At 40.1% G+C, this 22,414-nt stretch overlaps 1 protein-coding gene across 11 annotated transcripts in view; it reads left to right on the top strand.

Annotated features, from left to right (window-relative positions):
* The window catches only part of TERB1 (telomere repeat binding bouquet formation protein 1), a 31,491-nt gene extending 10,876 nt beyond the window's left edge, over positions 1-20,615 (top strand). For 9 of the 11 annotated variants that reach the window (XM_053270880.1, XM_053270887.1, XM_053270879.1 and 6 more), the window contains 13 exons: positions 584-733; positions 1,646-1,777; positions 6,989-7,114; positions 9,257-9,420; positions 10,262-10,516; positions 11,154-11,521; positions 12,699-12,763; positions 13,406-13,498; positions 14,217-14,384; positions 15,160-15,222; positions 16,441-16,547; positions 18,712-18,921; positions 20,179-20,615. In XM_053270880.1, coding sequence (XP_053126855.1) covers positions 584-733; positions 1,646-1,777; positions 6,989-7,114; positions 9,257-9,420; positions 10,262-10,516; positions 11,154-11,521; positions 12,699-12,763; positions 13,406-13,498; positions 14,217-14,384; positions 15,160-15,222; positions 16,441-16,547; positions 18,712-18,921; positions 20,179-20,205 — 1,928 coding nt within the window. In that variant the 3' untranslated portion in view covers positions 20,206-20,615. The remainder of the gene's footprint in view (positions 1-583; positions 734-1,645; positions 1,778-6,988; positions 7,115-9,256; positions 9,421-10,261; positions 10,517-11,153; positions 11,522-12,698; positions 12,764-13,405; positions 13,499-14,216; positions 14,385-15,159; positions 15,223-16,440; positions 16,548-18,711; positions 18,922-20,178) is intronic. The other 2 variants (XM_053270884.1, XM_053270886.1) reach the window with 2 other exon arrangements.
* Positions 20,616-22,414: the final 1,799 nt, after the last annotated feature.

The following is a 22,414-nucleotide window of genomic DNA, read 5'->3' as shown; positions in this document are numbered from 1 at the left end:
GAGTTATATAATGGCCAGATAAAATAGTCTGGGACAGGAGGAGCCAGCATAGTATAGTGGTTAGGGTGTTGGAGTAGGACTGGCAAGACCTGAGTTTGGATCCCCCATTCAACCATTTATTTTTTATTGTTTCTATTGTTAAATTATATACTGCCTTTCATTAAAATAACCATGAAACTCACTGGGCGAGCTCCTCGGGGGAAGAGGGATATAAATGTAATCAATAAATAAATGAATGCATGCATGCAAGCAGGTTGGTTCCAGCCAGGCCAAAGGAAGAAATCTTGTCTTAGGATCTCAAGCAAAAATATTTAGCTGGTATTATAATACACATCAGAAACTTTTAAAGTTCTGCTGCAAGAAGTGTCCTTCAACCTGGTGGTATTGCAATTACTTGGGCGGGGGGGTGTTTTTGTTTTCATGTTAGGTTGGTTGATTTTTATTTTCACAACTGTACTGAAAGAATGACGGAAGTAATTTTTGCTAAGAAATTCTCATAAAATGCATTTGACTAAGATTAAGTTCAGAAATCTTGGACTTAAAGCATGAAGATTGTGGCTGGTAATTGTTTTCCTCCTTCAAGCACAAATACAAAAGGATTTTTTTGCTCTTGGTGGATTAGCTGTATTGGATGAGCTTCTTGTCAAATTGATAGATCCAATGGGGAACTATTCTGCCACAAAGCTTGCAGTAGTGGTGACAAAGACTTTGGATGCCTGCATTTCTGATAACTGTGAGTAAACAAACCCAAATATCTTCCTGTATCCTTCTAGTTAGTTTAGGTACAGACAAGCATTAGTTAGGTCCATGAGTGACCACAGGACTTTTCCCAGTATGTGTAGGCAGGGACATTATATAAATACACAGTACATAAATAGAAATCAAAACACAGCAGGTTGTATCCAATATTAATCCTGCTTGGAGTAGACCTACTTAAATGGAGTTAAATTGTTCATAGCCAAGACTACACTCCTATACCCACTTACCTGGGCATAAGTCCTACTGAATTTACTGGGACTTACTTCTGAGTAGACATGTATTGGATTGCACTCAATCCAGGGCAACTGTTCCCCTTCTACACCCCCCCCCCCACCTGAGATGAATGGTCAGGTCCATATCTCCTTAAAGAACTAAACTGGTTTCTGGTCTTCTAGTTCCTTTATACTGCCAATATTTTTTTTCATATAATATCAGCTACATTAAGGATATTGCAAGGAGGGAATGAGACAGTAGCTGAGGGATTGAGCACATGATTTCAAGAAGGACTCGGATTCACTCTCAGTACCCAGGCATCTCCAGGTAGGCCTGGGAAAGATCCCTGTCTGAAATCCTGGAGAGCTTCAGATAGATAATACTGAGCTAGATAGACCAGTGGTCGGACTCAGTTGACAAAGGCAGCTTCCTGTTTTTTTATGAGGATCAGGAAGTTGCAAGCTCTCCAAATTTCATCCATTAAATTTCTGCTCCTCACACATACTTTTTCAGCATTCTTGTGCATAGTTTGTGTTGAACCTGATCTTCCATGGAAGCTTGAGATAATCAAAAGTAAGGATCTAACAGGTGCTCTACAAAATACAGTTTCTTCTGTGGTTTCACCATATTTCATGCTTAATTAACTTTCTTCGCTCTTATTTTGTACCAATAGCTGAAGTTGGAGTTGGCCTGTCAAGATACAATACTGTGGCAAATCTACTGATGCTGCTTTCTTACAACATACTGGATTCCGGAGAAAAATTTAGTATTATACTTACCCTTGGGCATTGTACAGATGGTTGTGGTATGATTCTGGTTTGTTTTATGAAATTCTGTCCTTTTAAAACTGAGTATTATCATTAGAAATTCAGTGCATTCTCAGTTGCTGGGGTCAGGGACATCTCGGTGGGTTATACGCTTCACATGCTCCTAGGCAAGAGTATGTAAATTAGTTTAAAGAACAGAAGCCTGAGGGGGATAACCCCGCCCCCAGTTCCTTCAGTCCTGCGTAGCTTCAGGCAGACTGACTTTTCTCTCCTCAGATTTTCCTTATTATTCTTACTTATACTCTTTAATTCCTTCTATCTACCAAACCTTTTTTCAGTACCTACATATACTTTGCTAATTTTTTTTTAAATACACCTCCCTTCGTTTCCCTCAGTGTTTTTTTCCTTCTCCATTTCGTCCCTTCTTGGGAAAGAGAGGACGACTAGGGTCATAGCAACTATTGGATTACAATCAAAAGTAGCGCCAGAGTCTACCCAGACAGCAAAGGGATGTCCTTGTTAAGGATAAGGGAAAGACCATGCCATAAGCACTATATAAATTGGACAAAACAGTGTTTAAATGACCTTTTCAGCCCTTTTGGAACTTCTGGCCCTCCTTTAGGGGCTGGGATATGGAATTCAGACCTTGGCGTGATGCTTGGAACTGACAGCGTTTCCAGTCCAGAAGCTTTGGGAACAACAGGCAAACATTTGTCCAGAACAAACAAACAAAACAGCTATGATTCAAGACACACCAGGCTGGGGGGCTGCCTGTCGGAGTACTTTCACACTTGGGAGAACTCCACATTGGACAGGTGGGTCCTCAGCATAATACAAAATGGCTACAAGATAGAGTTGGATGCCCTTCCCTCCTGCAGGTTCCTGCCAACCCCACGCTCTTGCTCTATTTCCAACACTTAGAGCATCTTTGCATATCTAGATGATCTTTTAATCCAGTCGCAGTCCAGGGAAGCAGCAGAGACTGACTTCCAGAGGACATTACAAGCGTTGTGGGAACCTGTGTTCTTGGTTAACCTCAACAAAAGCCAGCTAACTCCATCACACAAACTACAGCATCTAGGTGTGGTGATAGACACAGTGCAGAGCTAACTGTTCTTGTCCCAGGACAAGTACCAAATGATCACCAAGGAAGTCAAAGAGATGCTTGTCCATCCAACAGTACCACTACTCTCATTAGCAAGGCTCCTGGGATTGATGGTGGCAACAATGGCAGTTGTTCCATGGGCAGGATTTGATCTCAAAGAGCTCCAGTGGTATCTCCTTCTGTATCAAATAGCCATAGCCAGCAGGAGGCGTTTACTACTTCCGCTGTCATCGCAGGTATGTCACTCCCTTCAATGGTGACTATCAACACAACATCTGCTGAGAGGAAAGCAATTTCTGGACCCACCGAAAACAACAGTAATGACAGACGCCAGCACCAGGGACTGGGGGGCGGGGGCGCATTGCCTACAGCATACGGCACAAGGGAAGTGGACCGTAAGCAAGCAAAGACAGCATAAACTGGCTATCCTTTTCGCCCTGAGCACCTTCCATCAGGAACTGCAGGGTCACAACATACTGATCAGGACTGACAACACGACAGCGAAGGCCCACATAAACAGACAAGGAAGTACGTGGTCGAAAACTCTCCGTGCAGAAGTCGTTCTATTAATGAGCTGGGCGGAACAACACTTGCATCCATATTGGCACATTGTGTGAAAGGGATCTAAATCAACTAGCTTAGTGGCTTATCTAGTTGGGGGCCTGATACCAGGCAAATGGGCCTTAAACCGGCAGGTCTTCCATCAAGTATCTCAACAGTGGGAGAGACCAGTGTTGGAATTGTTCGCTACACCGCAGAATGCCCAACTTCCAAAGTTTATATCCAGGTTCCCATGCAAACAAGCAGAGGATGCAGATGCCCTGTCAGCAATATGGCCCGAGAGCGTGCTATATGCATTTCCACCAACTCTGCTATTGGCATGAGTACTGAGGCAAATCCAGATGCTACAAGCAGAAGTGGTATTGGTGGCCCCATTCTGGCCAAGGAGACCATAGTTCACAGAGCTATTACACCTGGCCACAACAGACCCATGGTTTCTTCCAGTCACACCGGACCTACTTCTACAGGGTTTAGTGCAGCATCCAAACACGAGCTGGTTATGGCTTGCCACTTGGAGACTGAGTGAAGATTGTTGAAACACCACAGTTACTTAAACAGGTTGTCTGAGACCATCCTTGCATCCCGAAGGTCTTCCACAAATTGGGCGTACCAGTGTACATGGAGATCATTTTTAAGGGGGTCAGCACGTCACAAAGTTCCCTGAGGGCAGGCTTCTTTTCAACACCTACTTCAGTTTTTACAAGAGGGCTTTGATATGGGGCTGAAGCCTAATACATTGAAAAGACAGGCAGCATCCCTGGTGGGCCTGTCATTTTGGCAAGGTCTATGAATTCACACCCTCATCTGAAAAGGTTCCGCATGGGAGCTACATTTCTGTCACCGCTGGTGGCGCACAGTTTCCCCTCTTGGAACTTGGCCACTGTGTTGAAGGCCCTACAGTTCCTACCTTTTGAATAATTGAAATCTATTTCAATAAGATTGTTAACGTTTAAACTGGCATTCCTAGTGCAGTTACCTCAGCGAGATGCATTTCAGAACTACAAGCATTGTCAGTACACAAATCATACTGCATATTCACAGGAGACTCTTTGTGACTTATACCTGACCTATTTGTTCATCCTAAGAAAGCTTCTCCATTTCATCAATCGCAGGATGTTTTTCTGCCGTCATTCTGCCCACATCCTAAACATCAAATGGGAAAAGCGTGGCACAAGTTGGATGTTAGGCAATGCCTTGAAATCTATGTAAAGCGAACAGCATCTATCCACACAAGTCTCTATGTTCGTATCCTTCCTACTTGGATCAGTGGGAAAGCTGGCGACTTCATTGATCATCGCCGGATGGATCACAGCGTGTATAGCACTGACATATGAGACACAGCATCTGCACCCACCTACAAGAAGAGTGGCACAACTAATGTACCTGTACAGGAAATCTGTAAGGCAGCTACGTGGAAGAATCCCTCAACTTTCTTGAGGCATTATAGAATGAACACGTATGCCTCCTCCCAGGTTGCCTTCGGAAAGAGGGTGCTGCAACAGGTGCTTCCCCAGGAGTAGCCAGAAGTGCTCCCTCCCTAGGTGGTGTACAAGCTGTGGTATGTCCCATCGAGATGTCTTTAATCCCAGCAACTGAGAATGGAGCATTGGTTCAATTACCGTGAAGGCTTCTTCTGGTTGCTGGAGTCAAGGACATCTCAGCCCTCCTGGCTTAGTGTGTTTGTCTACTCCTGGGGTATCACGTCATCGGTCATCATTTTTTAATTGGTTGCAAGTATCTGAGGATTATACTGCAAGAACCTTGTGAGACAGTACTTATTGGAGGGACGCTTGCTGTTGCTCTTCATGTATCATGAGAGACCGTCTTTTCTGGTTGTTTATACTTCTGTGTGTGGGGGGGTCTATTTCTGTTCATATGTGTCTTGGAACACGTTGTTTGCAGTCATACTTTCTAACTTGGCCTGAAAGAAGTGGGGGCAGGATTATCCCCCTCAGGCTCTAGAGGCTTCTGTTATTTAAGCTAATTTGCATAGTCCTGCCTAGGAGCACATGAGGGGTATAACCCATTGAGATGTCCTTGGCTCTAGCAGCCAGAAGAAGCCTTCATGTAAGTGAACCAATTAAGAATAATTAAGATCACCAAACGGATGATTGATTTTTATCTTTCATTTGTGCCAGTAAAAATAATATAAACATTTGAAGCCCCATGCTGGGAAAAGTTTAGGCATTCTAGAAACCCAGTAAAAGATCTGTACATCATGTCTTCTATATTAAAATGTAAAGTGACTAGAAATCACTTGCTCACTTAGTACATTTATTAGAATTAGGCACAGTAGCGGTTGGTATGGGTGGGACAGGGTTGGGCAGTAAAAGAGCCACAAGTGCAGCTTGTTCCTGCTCTCCTCTCCCTGCCCCGTGTTGGAAAGTTAAAGGACTTTGCGCTGTCTCTTGTCTCAGACAGTGGAGGACAGACTAGTAAGTCAGAAGGCTAGAGGGTCAAGACATTTGTCATCACTTCTCCACTGCTCTGATGCTATCCCTTTGAAATGTAGATTGCTAATCTCAGGGATTCAAACTTACTTCCTCCTTCTCTCTCTCTCTTGCTACCTGCCCGTCTACCTTGCAACATGGCAAGTCTCTCTCCCTGCACCAAATGTGCAGAGAGGATGCAGAATCCATAATGCATCCAGTTAGATAGATAGATTAGAGATCCTAACTCCTCACTTTCCTATCTAGAATGGAGTTCCTTAATAAATGCCTTTTATATTGATTTGAAACTATGAATTGGCTCCAAGTTACTTTACTCTCAGCATATACGCATGCCTAACTAAATCCGCTGTGTGTTGTGCCTCTATGCACTCTGCTATAATGAGAAAGGGATTCTCTCACCACAGAGAATTTCCAACACCCCGGACACCTCACTTTGCTTTGTCTTGCATGCTGCCACAATAACCCTTGGCATACAGTCTGGTTATTCGCCCAGTTCCCCAACTACCCATACCAGCAACTACTGATTAGGCATTTGTTCAGCTACTCTAACTGCAGAATCACAGGAGTTACTCTGATAGAATAATTACTCAGATTACATATATGGAATGTCTAAGAGAGTTCTACCATGACTGCATTAAAAAAAATATCCAACTGTACATGCACTCCAAGTCCTACCTGTATAAGGACAACACTTGGCGCAAATGGTTGGAAGCCTGCTGGGGACTTTTGTATCATCAGGCTTGCCTTCTGTTTATGGTATCTACCTATCCTAAGGTGGAGATAGGTAGGATTGGTGGGACTGAGCTCCAGTCTTGCAGGGACCTGACAGGTCAGGATCCCCCTCCCCCCCCCCACACACTCACCCCTTCAAGTCCTGAATGTTTACTACAGTATGAAATGACTTCATTACCATTTTGTATCTATTGCAAGTTTAAAGAAAAACAAAATAGTGTAATGTTCTAAGTTTTCAAAGAATTTCTAAATGACATTAATATAATTCATTGCTACTAAGAAGTAGAGGATGACCTTTCTACCTATCTCTCATTGGCATTTACTAGATATTGTGAAGTACTTTACTTAATTATACATTGTGAACAAATATGTTTTACTGGATCTAATGGTGGTTTTTTTAGAGATAAATCAGTATACTCTGGTTAAGAACAATGGCCTTCCACTTATGATTCAGGCACTAACTGAATCGCAGGATGAAGAATTAAATAAAGCTGCAATCTTTGTGCTGCAAAACTGCAAACAACTCAGTAAGATTATCTTTGTTTTTATATGTGTGTTGAAAGCTTCTAGGGCAGGTTTGTGAATAGCCACTTGCCTAGTCTGCTGTGGTGAATGAGAATCACCTTCAGGTGACCAGCCAGGGCAAGCTAGAAATTGCTTGAGGGTTTATTCTGTTTCAGGTTTTCAGTGCTTCGTAAATAACCATACCAGTATGTGTGAGTCATGAACATTCAGGCATGTTTCTTTTTTTTAAAGTTGTGGGCAAATGTATTTTTTGAACCTGTTTCCAAGTCTGTGCTAGGGCTTTGAAGATTTAATTGATATTCTGCATTGAAATAAATGACTAGTTTGAGAATATCTGCATGTTTTCAACCTAGCAGTTTAGGAATAACAGAGTTACAGGATACCATGATTCTAAAAGCCCCCTGATTTTTATTGACAGATGGAACCACTGAAACTATTTGAAAATCACAAATAAAAGACTTGTTCAGTAGCACTTTTAGTTCTAAATCTTCTAATGTGAATTCCTAATACTCATTTTCTAATATCTTTTCAAATATTTTAAGTATATTTTTCAGCAATAGGTTTAATACAATTTCAGCCTTACATGAATATCTTGTAATATTATTTTTGTGAAATCAAACACTCTTATTAACTGGAATATAAACTTTCTACAACTGCCTCAGTACCTCTGAATCTTATTACAACTCTAGATTACAAAATATACAGATTGCATTCTGTATAAGTATAGTATAAGAGATGAAAGTTTGGGCAGTACAGAACTTTGATTTTTTTTTAAAGTAGGTAATAGTTTAAAAGTTTTACTGAGTGGTAGCAAGGAACATCTGTAGCAGCACCTTTTGTCTCCAGCAGAGGTGTAACTATAGGGGGGGCAGGGGGGGCACGTGCCCTGGGCACCATCTTTTCTGGTCATGTGGGGGGCGCTGCCATGACCAATTTTTTAAATTTTTTTTTAAAAAATTGTTAATACAAATGTTTCGTGCTCAGTGCAGCAGTGCTGCAGCAGTCAAGGGAGCGCGTCGGTGCCCCCTTCCCCATGAGCGGTCCCTTCCGCGCCGCCTGCGCCCCCCCCGCATTGCTTTGCTGGCGCCTGGCGGCCAGTCAGTGGCCTGGCTTGGCAGCGGCGGCGGGCGCTTGTGAGGAAAAACCTAAGCATAATGTAATATGTGGGGGGGGGCCCCGGTGGGGCATGGTGGGGGGGTGGCGCCATTTCAGTGCTTGCCCCGGGCGCCGATTTCCCTAGTTACGCCTCTGGTCTCCAGAGCTCTGGATCAAGATTATCAATTTCTTTCCTTCCTGCTACCCACATTACTTCTAATACTTAAAGCTAGTTCAGACCACCCCCTGCAATTAAAGCAGTGGGAACTGCCAGTTCTTGCTGAGAGTGCATTCACACTCCTAATGCGAGCCACAAGTCAGGCTCATTTTGTGATGTGTGAACCTGGAAATATCGAGCAGCAGAGCAGCCCTTCCCTCCTCTGCCTGATATCCATAACCAAGATTTGAATTTGGAAGAAGGCAGATATTGGGTAGTAGAGGGAAGGGCTGCTCAACCACCCAACATTTCTAGGTTTACACATCACAAATGAGCCAGATGTACAGCTATCGCTGGGAGTGTGCCCTCAGGGGGTGGGGGGATCTTTTGAAGAGAGTGCATATCTATGACTGTATCTTGGATGAGAGCTGGTCTTGTGGTAGCAAGCATGAATTATCCCCTTTCTTAAGTGGGGTCTGCCCTGGCTTGCATCTGAATGGAAGACTACAGGTATGAGTACTGTAAGATGATTAGGCCGTTCTGGGAAGAGCAACTGCATGCTTGCATGCAGAAGGTTCCAAGTTCCTCTCTGGCATTTCCATTATATGCTGAGAGAGACTCCTGCCTGCAGCCTTGGAGAAGCCACTGCAAGTCTATGTAGACAATACTGAGCTAGATGGTCTGATTCAGTAGAAGGCAGATTCCTATGTACCTATGAACAACTTATTTAGATATTGCAACTGTTTATATGCTGGGGGTGGGGACTTAAATGACCCTGTTGCTGACTTAGAAGCTATTATCTTAAGGTTTTGTTACATAATATGAAATGTGTATTTCTCTGTGACTTTTTAAAAAGCCAAATTATTTTTGTTCTATTTTTCTCCCCAAAAAGCTGAAAAGTTGTCACAGAAACTAAGTGAGCATTCATTAAACATGGATGATACAGGACAATTGGAGGCAGACTTACAGATCAGAGAGAGGATCTTTGACAACTACAGGGACAAAGCAAAAAACATCCTGCATAGAATTGAACAACTTGAAAATCAACATCAAAAAGTTATTTTACTTTTTGTTTAAACAATATAATAACTGGGGAATCTGTCAGAATCAGAAGCTAGGAAGTAGTTATGTGCTAGAGAATGGTATCTGTGCGGATTATAAAAAGGGGAACTGGTAAACTTTATTAATTTTCTCAGCTGGGAATCTACACTATTGTTGTTTCTCGGTTTCCCTTAAGATAACTTACACTCTCCAGTTTCATGTGATTGGTAGTGAAGAAATATCTATCTGTTTAAATAGGTATAGTATGGGGCACTATGAGGCCATGGCATCTGACTCTGAAATCCCTGTCACCACAGGGATTACATTGATGTATACACATAAACGGAAGAGTACAAAGTGGGAGTGGGTCACCGTGAACATTGGAGACTACTTGTATAATGATGAACTAACTTGCTCATTATGTACAACTACACAATGCTTCAGATAAATGCCTGCCTGCAAAATTATTGGTGGTTTTTTTCCATATTTAGTCAGTGGTGAAGTATATCTAGTTTCATGGTGATCCAGCAAGGGGCTACAGTATATGGTCTCACTGTTTTCATCAGTGATTTAATTCCTTTGGGTACCAAATTCATTTTTAAACATGGTTTTCATCTGATCTGTTCAGAGATGGGGACATCATAATAAGAAAGCTTTTTGTCTGTCTGATACAAATTCTACCACTTTCTGGACCTCCAGACCTTTTCGTGTTCAGCTGGAGGATTATCTAGGTTCACTTTTTAATGCCCAAAATTTGTTGCAATATAGTTGATGTAGAGCAGTATTTTCCCAGCTTTTTGTACTGAAGAAAGAGCATTTTATCTAATTTTGACCAAAAAATCTTTTTTCTTTAAAGGATATCTTTTGCAGCAACATTCAAACTGTGGAATCGAAACATAGTAATCAAAAGCATTATCGACTTAAAAATATATTACATTGTCTTCAACGTGTAGGAGAAAAACAGAAAAGGAATACACCTGAGATGCTCTGTAATAGGTCTTGTGAGACAAGTAAAAATGGAGGTCACAAACTGCACCAGGATGACAAAATCGGAAAGCCATTCTTTAATGTGACTCCAGAACAAAATCACAATATTTCTAGACATTTAAATGTGAGTGGAATAGAAAACATTATTGGATCATACAGAGCATACATTAATGGTATATAAATGTTCAAGTCTTATTTCATTTATATGCCAGTTGTAAGTAGATTCAGCCTGTTGTAAGTAGATTCTTGGTACAGTACATTTTATATTTCAGACTTACAGAAAGTGTATTTTTCTGTAGTCCTCTGTATTCTCATCTCAGTATATTTCCTTTCCCATGTCAGTTAAATGCATTAAAATATTCACAATAACTATTATTTTTAAAACATAACTACATTAACTCTTCCTTTTACTTTTGGAGCCAGGTATAAGATCAACAAGGGAGTTATTAACTTTAATTCTAATATAAAAACTATAATTATTTTACTTCAAGTCAGTTAAGGCAGCATATGTGGTACTTGCCCATCTTTTATCCTCACAACAACTCTGTGAGATAGGCTATGCTGAGGGAAAGTGACTGATCCCAGGGCACCCAGTTTCCTATAAATGGCTATTATGACTAGGTCTGAAATTGGGAACTACATCTTGCTCTCTTTAATCTAACCAAATTGATACTGCCCTAGTTTTTCTAACCCAAGGTTTAGTTTGCTTTTCTGTGTATGTATTTTGTATGTCCTTTTAATTGATATGTTTTTAAACACAGAAAAAAGTGAGAAGACAGATATTTATTGATGACGACGACATTACTCAAGAAGAAATTATACAGACTGCCTCAAAACATGTTAAAGGAAATGCAAGTGTTCAAAACTCTAATAAGGTCATGGCATATACAAAAATGAACCACCCATTTCTAAACTCTATATCTGATGAACTGATTGCTGCTAAATTTGCACATGGTTCATCCAAGAATGTGCAATTAAAGTCTGTCAATAGGAACTCTATTGCTTCAGTCAGTCAGAGTGAACACAATCACCTTCATGCCGCTGATAAAATGAAAACAGCCAACATAAACAAAGTCCATGTTACAAGTGGAAGTATTAGTAAATCTGGTACATCTGGTGTTCGAGCAAGGTATTGTATCTGGTATTCTACATAAAATGATACATTGCTATTCTTTAGTTTTAATTGTAAATCAGTGATAACTAAGCTTATTGTTTTGGGGGATGTGGATTATCTGGACCCTTTTCAATCTGGCTTCTGCCCCTGATATGAGACTGAGACTGCCTTGGTCACTCTAGTGGATGACCTATGCCGGGAACTAGACAGGGGGAGGTACTGTGTTGCAGTGGTTCCCACTTCTTATTTTGGGACTTTTACTTTGTTTTTTTATTTCAAAAAGAGCACTTTATATATTTGCTGAGAGGAAACATCATTGTGACATCCATGTACTCTGTCACGTAAAGTATTGAACTGCCCCAGTACTTTTAAAATATTGATCAGTTATTGTTTTCAGTTAAATTCTTGGGAACCTATGGTTTTATGAAAAATTAAAGGTAAAATCTGACTTTAATAAAATATTAAATACTTAGAATATATTCAAGTATATAAATATACATTGTTTGGGCTGTTTTGCCTTCTAGCATAATTTTGTGATGTTCTTCATTCATTCATTTGATTTATATACAGCCCTTCCAAAAATGGCTCAGGGTAGTTTTCTCTTTGTTGCCAACTTTTGTGGTCTTAAAAAATGAAAGAATTCAGTGTTGGGAATACAGTATATATTTGTAAAAACATGAAATATTTGACAAAAAGAAAGAAAAAAGACGTTATGCTCCAGTCAGCAGTTGTTGTAATGATGGTATTAACAACCTGGAATACTGTATAAAACTAGAAATCTTCTGGACACAGTGGGTCAGACTAATGCTGCGCTTGTGCAAACATGTTGTGCCGCTAGTGCAAGGAAGTTGTGCTAGCTCGTTCTGCTAAATCAGGAGCTTGTGTTCCAGATTGGATTGTGTTGATGCAACAGGGTACACTAAACAGGGCCTGTAGTGCACCTCCTGCTTGGAAATCTCTTCCTCAGTCTATAATAAGTGTTGCAGGGAATGATGCAAAGAGGATCAAGCAGTTGCATGCTAGCTCAGGGTTCAGGTTGTGCAAAAGTAGATGTCTGTGTTGTTTTCTGCCATTGTTATCTAGATGCAATGTTTGTGCAAGAGGACTGAGAGTTTGTGAGGCATGATGAACAAGTTGTGTGTATATTTAGGTCTAGTTTTAATTTTAAGAATTTTCTTTTCATCCTTTTCAGTGAATTCTTGTTTAAGCAACCAGATTTTGTAGTTGGAAGCATACCTCAACGGGTACAAAGTAAAGGTACAGTTAACCTAAATATCATTCTAATTTCAGATATTTTACTAAGCTGATTGTGTTAGAAATTAAATTAGTCTACTTTCAATGTATGAAAATGACTAACAGGTCCATCTATGTTTACACACACACACATATACCCCCACACACACCACTACCTACATTTAGTAGATGCATAATACATGCTGTTCAAGACTAAGTGATTTGCTTATATGGGATATTATATATATTCAATTGTGAATGTATTTTTCTTAAATTTTACCTACTCATATACTTCATGTTATACTAATAGATATGTTAAAACTATTTACCATATTAATGTGTGATGTGTTGGAAATATAAAAAATAAATTGGGTCAATTGTTCAATATGATTTGAAGGTTTGGACTCCATCTTTAAAGTATGTACATGCAGCTGTAGAAAGGAAAGGCTGGTGCATCTTGAGAGTCTGACCAAATTAGGAGATTAGAATTTTCATCTGAATTTACACTTTTAAAAATTAGCGAAATGTTTTTCGTTGTCTTTGTTATCTCTGATAGAGAGCTATATTTATCTTCTTATTATAGCTTATAAGAATAGTCCCAGTATATAAAACACATCTGAATATTTAATTGTATGTTTCATAGTAATCAATATTTTCTCCACTTAGAGCCACTTAAATTATGTTCAAGCATGACAAACAGAAAGATAAGCTGTATTTTGACTCCTATGGATCCTAAAATGCCAGAGTTAAGATGCTCAGGTGACTTTTGTTTTTTAAAATGGCTAAAAACAATCCAAATCTTCCCTTTATACTAACCAGTTACTTAAGATTTCTAAAACTTCTGTCACTCTATACCACAAGCTAAGATTAGGGGCTATAACTGTTTATTGCATCTTAATTTACAAAACAACAACTGATTATGTTTTGAACATTAAACCAAAGAAGAAATGATTTTCATAATGATGATTTCTTGGCCAATCGCAAGGTGTGTACAAGTACAATATTTGGTTTACAGCAAACTTTACAATAAGGGTTTGCTTGATTTACAGATGTTAAATGGGGTTACATTTAACATGGATTTACAGATGTTAAATGAGAATTGGCCAGTTCAGATGTCATGCGGAGCCAGGATTAAAACTTGCCTTCATATGACATCCCTGGCAGGCCTCAGAGGTGCCTGCTCCTCCGCTCCCCTGCCTGCTTTCACCTTTCTCAGAATAATTCTCCTTCCATTTGTAGTTAGAAAGAAGCCAGGATTGCTCATGTCATCCAGATGAACATATCCTAAATTATCCTACCCAGCATCGGATAGAATGAGGTTTGGGAATGAGAAGACAAGATGTAATTTTGACCTCTTGGGATGTCTGAATTGTCCCAATGGGATGGAGCCCTAAGCGTGATATATTTTCCCTTAATAGTTTAATGCCATTTTCTTGATTTCTACATATTATTTCAACAAATATCCTATATTTTTCAGGTTGTATAACAGGACTTTTCTTAAACAGTCGAAATTTTAATCAGATTTTGCAGTCTTGCAAATACCTATGTGAACAACACAAAGTTATTTTGGAGACTGAAATGAAATATAAAAGGAAGCTAAAAAGACATGTTATCTCTGGCAAGGTTTCTTCTGCAGACTATAATGGTATTTGTATTAGATTTTTGTTATATGTCAATGGGATGAAGATTTACTGAATTGCAACCATAATTTTAGAAATATTTGTAACTATTTACATTATTTTGAATATGATTCAATACTCTTTGATGTCATTTTATTTACAAGTTCACTTTAGAGGGGCTTTTCTCTCATGTAAAATCAATATTGCATTATGTGGCCTTTGCCAAAGGAATTGTTCATACATACATGCATAGAGGGACTATAGTATTTGCCATAGAAGCTCCCACAATTTGTCTATATAGTCTGTGTCCTCCAAACAGTTGTTTTGGACTGGAGGCCTTTTCTCTTGTTGAAGAAAATTCAGTGAGCTCTTCTAGAAAATGCCAGTATTACCATATATTATCATTGGAAATGTGGATGCTTCATGCTTTGTGCAACCCAAAATTCTGCACACATGGGATTTTGAATTCGGAACTTTGATATGCACATATCATTTGTTTACATCTGCTCATTTTGCATGCTTTATTCAGAATCCATTGTTTGAGTGGAAAATTTGGATGTTCCTGAGGTGTATTATTTGGTGAAATCTTTTCTACAGATTATTTAAACATGCAAGATAGAGCCCCCTTCCATTTCAACTTGATCCTCAAAATGATCCACCATCATATGCTATGTTTTGCTGAGCCAGTAGCTCCTAAAAGTATTTTCATTTGTTTTCAGTCATAACAAATATCTCTTTTATTGTGTTAACATTATTTTGATGCATTAATAAAAATGAAAAATAGCAATTCAAATATTATAGGCAATATGAACAGAAACAATACATTAGAAGAAAGATTCAGAATTCAGCCTACACGCACAAAACGTGAGTTATGCAGAATATTTTGCACAGATTCATGAACTCAGTTTTTATTTCAATTTTTAAAAGATCCGTTTTGACTCTGAGCTTGGGAATTTTAAATGCTTAACTTGATGGGTATAGTAATACTATTCTGAAAAATTAATACAGATGACTGGGATCTTAAAGTCCAAGAGGGACTTTCCCTCCCTTTTAATATCAGACCCCTATGTTGTATCATAATTTGCTTTTAAAATTCCCCCTTGGTTTCAAAGGCAGCTTGCTGTGTGCCAAGGAAAATTAATATTAAGAAAAGCATGTACACTGTGTACATACATGTGTATATATACATGTACACAGTTGGTTGTGTGGGTCTTTCAGTCCCAACCATTATCTTTATGTTGACTGTGATGCTGTGTTTCTAAGATATTGGCAACTTTATGGTTGTTTTAAACCTACAGGAAAATGTTAGTGGCTAACATCCAGAGCAGTGAGCCGCGTGTGTGGAACCAGCACTGTTGCACTAGTGCAAGGGGGTGACTTAGTTGTGCCCCCTCAAGGACTTGCAGAATTGCACTATGGCACTTCTGGGCAGAAGTTCCCATTACAACAAATGAGGTGTGTCACCACTGCGCTACCATGAGCAGGCTTGTTGTGCATCACGAGTCTGGAATACGGGCTCCCAACTTAGTACAACTAGCTAGCACAACAGTTTTTTACTAGTTCCATATCCTCCCACTTGCAAGTTTTTTGCTCTGGATGTCAGCCAGTGTTTTTAAAATGAGGACTTTATTTTGTGGGGGTGCAGGGCAGGAATAGTGTAGAAGCACCAATAAGAGCCTGCAAACCTGCACGTTACACTGTCAAACAGGTCTGCCAGTTCCTTCAAGCAAAAGGCATTTGCAATGTAGGATTAGCTTAATTATTTTCAGGCCTGCTGATTCTCACCTGCAAATATCCTCTCCCCAGTAATTTTTCTCTGCAACTGAGCTTCTTCTGGTCTTGAAGCATAGATAGAGGGGAAATAGTTCTAGTTCTTTAAAATGTCCAGGTGTGTTTGCAGGAGAGAACCGACAAGTCAAGGAAGGGTTAGGCATCTTAGCTTGTCCACAACTTCTTCCCTAGAAATGCCACCTGGCCCTGCATTAGCCAGTATTCCCAACCTAGTGTTTCTGTTATAATACATATTTCTGCCCTCAATCTTCAGCACTTATCAGTAATCACAGGATGTATCGTTCCAAACAGCAGATCTTCAGGCAAATCAGGACACAAAGGAACAATCAAATCAGAAGAACTACTTTAAGGACAAGAATCTAAATAAAAAGCTTACCTATTCATTTGATGAAGATGAGGTATGTCCTAAATTTTGATTATGATGCCTGGATCAGTGTTCTTTGTATAAAATGCTGATTCCATCACTTTCCTCCTGCACTATTTTCATGCTGAAAATTGCCCCCTGGCTTTTTACAGTGGGCTAGGGGCAGTGTTAATGGAACTGGCCCTGGGGTGTTTGGTCAGCACCCCAGTGTTTGTGCTTTGTGGGGGGATTAGCTCTTAAAGGGGTCAGCTCCACCGGTTTTAATTTGTACAAACTTTTGGACTCAAGAAATGACTGGATTTAGACAAGGTTATAGTTTTAAAAATAAAAATAATAATGTATTGGTGGAAGGGGGTGCTACAGAAAAGAGAATTGTGTGACTAAAGCAAATAAAAATACATTTCTAGATAAATCTTTTACTAAAACTGCTGGCGTTTTAGCTTAAGTCTCAATAAAAATATATTTCTAAGTAAACCAACTGCATTGAGGTGTTTTAGCTTTAAGTCTAATTGTGCAAGTTCCCAGGTGGGCAAGAGAAAGAAGCTCGAGACAGAGATGGAGTTAGCTTGGATTTAAGAAAGAGATAGAGGGGGGCCCAAGAGCGGTGCAAGTGTTCATCTTCACTTGATCTGGACGATGGGGCCTCAGGACTCTGGGGAGGGCTGCAGAATCCTGTCCTCCAAGACAGCGTGATTGGAAGCAAAAGGGCTGCAAAGATTAGTGGAGGGAGAGATGTCCACAAGAAGCGTTTCTCCGTGGGTCCAGCTTCCTACGCATGTGAGGCAAGCTGGATGGATTGGCACAAGGACCAATCCAGATAGTGGTGCGAAGAGCTGGGTACCCCCTGGCATGGTGGCGGGTGAGAAGCTGATTGCCCAAGCTTCTAATGATTTCAAGCACTTAGTTTGTTGCGAGAGAGCACCAGGAGTGCTCAATGGAGTCCCAAGTATAGCATACAAGGGGACACGAAGATCACTTGTTGGAGTCCCAGGTGGCAGGGGTGTAACTATAATAGGGCAAGGGGAGACAGTTGTCTGGGGGCCCACTGCCTTGGAGGGCCCCCCAGCCACGCACCTGCCCAGGCTTCCTTCAGTTGTATTCATCCTCCGAAATTGATGTGAGTGTTAAGACTTGGAGCTACCAGAAATCTTGTCTCTGGGCCCACTACAACCTTGCTCCGGCCCTTCCAGGTGGCAAGACCAAAGGAGCACAAAGATTGCCCAATGGAGTCCTGGAACTGGAGATACTTATATCCCAAAATGTGCCTTGGGGGCACATTCCTACTGTCCTACTTTGCTTGATTAGAAGTGCTAGGATGGACCTCCTACATGGAATTCATTGTTACTGATTGTTCTTCCTGGGTGTGACAATTGCGGGGGGGGGGGGGTTTGCCTTCTGTATGCAAAGCTGTTTGTGATGAAAATCAGAGTATCCAGGTGTGCACAAGAGTATCCGTGCTGGGAAGGGCTCTCCAGTAATCCTATCAGTAATTTCAAAGGGTACACCTCTAAGTCCACATCACTGACTCATCTTCTTTGTGATAGGGAGACCATTAAAAATAAAATAAAATAAAACAAAAACAAAAACTAGTATCTACTTTTTTTTTCTGCTTGGCATAATCAACTCATTAGTATGTTATCTCCTGTGAAAGGAGTGAGGTGGTTCACTCTTAAGTTTAGAGTGGCCTTGGATGCCAGTTAACTCGCTATAGTTAACTCTTGGGTCTATTTAGCTGGGACCCCCGCATAGGGTGGGAGTGTGCATCTTGACCCCTGTTCCAATTTGCTTTGTTTTCAGCCAAATCTAGGGGCAACTAGCCCACTGCCAACTAAGTGACCTGTTCCCCATGTGTACTGTAAGCTGAGAGCTCATGTTCCGGTGTAGCTCCTGAGCATATCCAAAGTGCAATCTCCAAGCCTGTAGATGCAACTACAAATGGAGGCTCCTGGGAGCTGGGCAGAATAAGTGAAGCTGGTAACAGCAGAATCCAATTTCAGTCAGAGCAGGGGCACTAGGGGAGAGGATATTTCCTTTCCAAATCATTTTTCTCACTTAAATGACTCTATTGAAGCTGCTATTAATCCCACAACAGGAAAAAAATAATACAGGCATCTGTATTGTTTCTGTATTTATTTGGTTTGTCCCTGAACCACCAAGCTATGGCCATCCCCAAACATGTGCATGTTTTAACATTGCAGAATACAGAAAGTCATTTGTCAGATATCTCTGAAATAGCTTCTAAAAGAAGCAAACGAAGAATCAGGAAAGATTTTACATCTGAAGAAATAAGTTATCTTTTGGAAGGTGTCAATAAAATGGGACATCATTGGAATTCAATTTTATGGGCATACCCATTTCAGAAGGGACGGACAAACATTGATCTCGCAAAGAAATACAGCAAGTTACAGGTATTACAATTTCAGCTTTATTTTGTATTAGCCTGTGTAATATTTTTACATTTGGGCTGGGGTGAGGTAGGAGGAGATGAGATGGAGGGAAGTTTAATATTGTTCATATAGACTAAAAAGCTTAATTTTAAATAGAGAAAAGGACCCATTAATTGGTTTGCATAATTGCCACCAAGACATTAAGCTGGGAGTTGGTGGTTCCTGGCGAGCCTGTTCTCCTGGCTGATGTGTCATGCAAATCTGCTAATTGCCGGTTCCCAAACTATCCACCTGTCTACCGACTTGCCTGGCACTTGAAGTTGGGCAGAGAACATCGGTAGAATCTTGGGCAGATGGGTTGGAAACGTGTGTTTAGTGGATTTGCACGATATGCCCTCCAGGAGCATGGGCTCACTGGGAACTACCAATTCTTGGCTTACTGACCTGTTAGCGTTCTTGCAAACTCACCCATACTGGGCCATGTAGATGGGTCTATGCCACTCCCCAGCATGGCTTGATGGCATCAACACTTTCCAAGCTAGACAGACAGAGATCGAGATCACATATGCACAACATAGAAAAATGTAAGTTAAAGGCCTTAAGAACTTTGAGTTGGAGCAGAAGGAGAAGGAACCTTTTCCTTAAGCTCTACTGCTAAGGTCCTAGTACTAGCCAGTATAGTACAATGCAGTATTATAGCAGTCTGCACTCATGCCATTTAACCTGGGGACTGAGGAACAACATTCTAGGGGATCAGACACCTGATTATAGAAATTGGTTATTACTGCTTTGCTGGTGAACTTATTTTCATCCTTTGACACATCACCCTCACTTTTCTGTTTGTAAACAGTGGATTGTGTTCAACTACTGCTGCAGAATTAAACTTAAGTTTTGGCTTTGCTTTAGTGTATGGCGTAAATAATATACACACTTATTGTTAGGGTATCCTTTTATATAGCACACGATGCAAACGGTTTTTGCATTTCTCACAATTATAACTTGAATAAAAGTATACACTGTTGGTTAGAATGTATAGTGAATGTTACCATGATTTTTTTTCAATTTGATATACCACACCAACAAAAGTCACAAGTTATGCATTCTAGGCAGAAACATATTCTTAGGAGTCAGCACCACTGGACGTCATAAGACTTTGATATGCATAGGATCCAGCTGTAGAAGCACCATGAATCACAGCTTGGTATCATATTTGTATGCTCTAGTGCACTGAAAGTTGTCTTAACATTGCCTTTCCCCCACCTCCCATCTCTTTTACAGAAGAATGAAAAGAACAAAGATATATGACATCTTTTGAATTACTTTGTATTCTGTCCAAGAAATTGGTTTATGATAAAAAGAACATAATACAGTGTATGTTCTTACGGATGTATGATGTTGATACTCATTCCGTGGAGAAGGCTTTCTTTTCTTTATCTGGGAATTTTTTAATAGCCTCTTTCAATCTTCAGCAAAATTTAATTTTGATTGGCATCTTTACAATGCATTGAAAAGTAAGTGTGTGTGTGTGTGTGTGCGCGCGCGCGTGTGTATAGCACCAATATTGCTTTACAAGAATATGAATGAGAGCATTTGCTTTAATGTTTAACTTGCTTTGGATATAGACTTAAAGATAAAATGTGATTACACAAGTCAATTAGCAAATTGTACTATTACAAAAGCATATTATTAAATGTCACAATTCAATATATTTTAAATATGCTGTGTGTTTAATACTTTCCCACTCTTTATTAGGGTATCTTGTTCCACCCTCTCCTCATACAATACAAGTTGTTCTGGCAAGAACTAATCTTCCTACTTTCCTTTCACTATAATCTTAATTGATAATTACCATCCTCACAAGTTAGTCCACTTCAGCCTTAAACATTCACACATCCTCCATCTTGAATTGGGATGGATGACATCATCACAACTATGCCACTGAGGTGTCCCTATAGCAGAAGCAGATTTGGTTCAAATCAGCTAGACAGCTCACAAGTTCGCCCTCTTGCACCTCAAATGTTCATGCATCCACCATCTTGAATCGGGGTGGATGACATCATTACACCACTGAGGTTTCACTATATGTCACTCACTACAACTGTACCAAATTTGGTTCAAATTGGTTAGATGGTCCACATTTACACGTCTTCCATCTTGAATCGGGGTGGCTGACATCATCACAGACTACACCATTGAGATGTCTCTACAGTTGTACCCAATGTGGTTCATGATGGTCTAGGCATTGCAAATTTGATTGGGGGGGGTGGACATAAGGTCACACATGCACAATGCCGGGTGATATCATAAGGAAAGTAGGCTAAAAAACACATTATCATCATCATCATCTTTATTTATTTTATCTGTTATTAAAAATGACCTAAAATTATTATTTGTAAAACATTTATTGTGTATAGCACAGAAGCCATTACAATAATACAACCATTAATGCTATACTGTCACCCCCATGTTGCACCCCAGTGCAACAAATGGGTAAACCTTTAAAGCATATAGGAGGGAGTGGCCAAAGTTTCAGAGCCTCCATGCCACATACAACAACCTTCAAAGGTTTGAGAGTCACAAGATGCATACAAGCATTATGGATGCATTAAATATTTTTATATATTATATTTTGGGAATTGGATAGCCATCATTGATCACATCCGTCATAAGTGGATTTACAAGAAAGGCAAAACAGGATCCCAACTGCTGCCATTCTTGGAACCTAGCTAAAAAATAATCAAGTGGTCCTTGATTACATGCATTTACATTACTTTACAATTACAATTGACTTACATATTCCCCAAGTTTGTCATCTTCTGCTTTCATTTCAAGGGACATGGTGACTCAACCACTTCCCCCCCATCTCAATAACAGAGTTGGGCAAAGTGGTTGAAGTCTTTTGTTACCATGTTGCTGCTGAAGTGTTTGTTTTGGAAGCTGAATATGGTCCTTGCAATTTTATTATGTTGGCCATTATGTTTCATGATGGAAAGGTGGGCTATAAATATCAAAACAATGTTAAATTATGACTTTTCCTTAATTTTTTTTTTAAAAAAAGCACTGATAGACTTCAACAATTCCACAAATCTATTTAAGATATTGCTAGTTGATAACCATCTCACAACACAGTAGAAAGAGACATTAATAGGTTTGCCTTGCAGATCTAGCTGTTCAATTAAATTTCTGAACTTACTTTCAGGTGGATGAAATGGACAATTTCCAGGGCTGTTTTCATAGCACATGGCTTGTGTTTCTGTCTTTTTGGCTGAGCTTGTTCTTTGCTCTCCACACTGTTCACATCTCTTCAGCAGTCTTCTGCACAGTGATGCCTGCAGCCCAAGTGTCTGCAGAAGGCCAGAACGGCCTGGACCTTTGATAGGGATGAATGGACACCTTTGTTGGCTTAAGAACCATAGCTGAACTATCAAAGAATGGTATGCATCAGCTGAACCACTGTTTGGCTGCCCTTTACGGGCTGGTTTGGATAATACAGCCCCCAGCACACATGATTAGG

Source organism: Hemicordylus capensis, chromosome 9 (assembly GCF_027244095.1).
Source record: "Hemicordylus capensis ecotype Gifberg chromosome 9, rHemCap1.1.pri, whole genome shotgun sequence".
Lineage (NCBI taxonomy): Eukaryota > Metazoa > Chordata > Lepidosauria > Squamata > Cordylidae > Hemicordylus > Hemicordylus capensis.
This window is presented reverse-complemented; position numbering and strand designations above follow the sequence as displayed.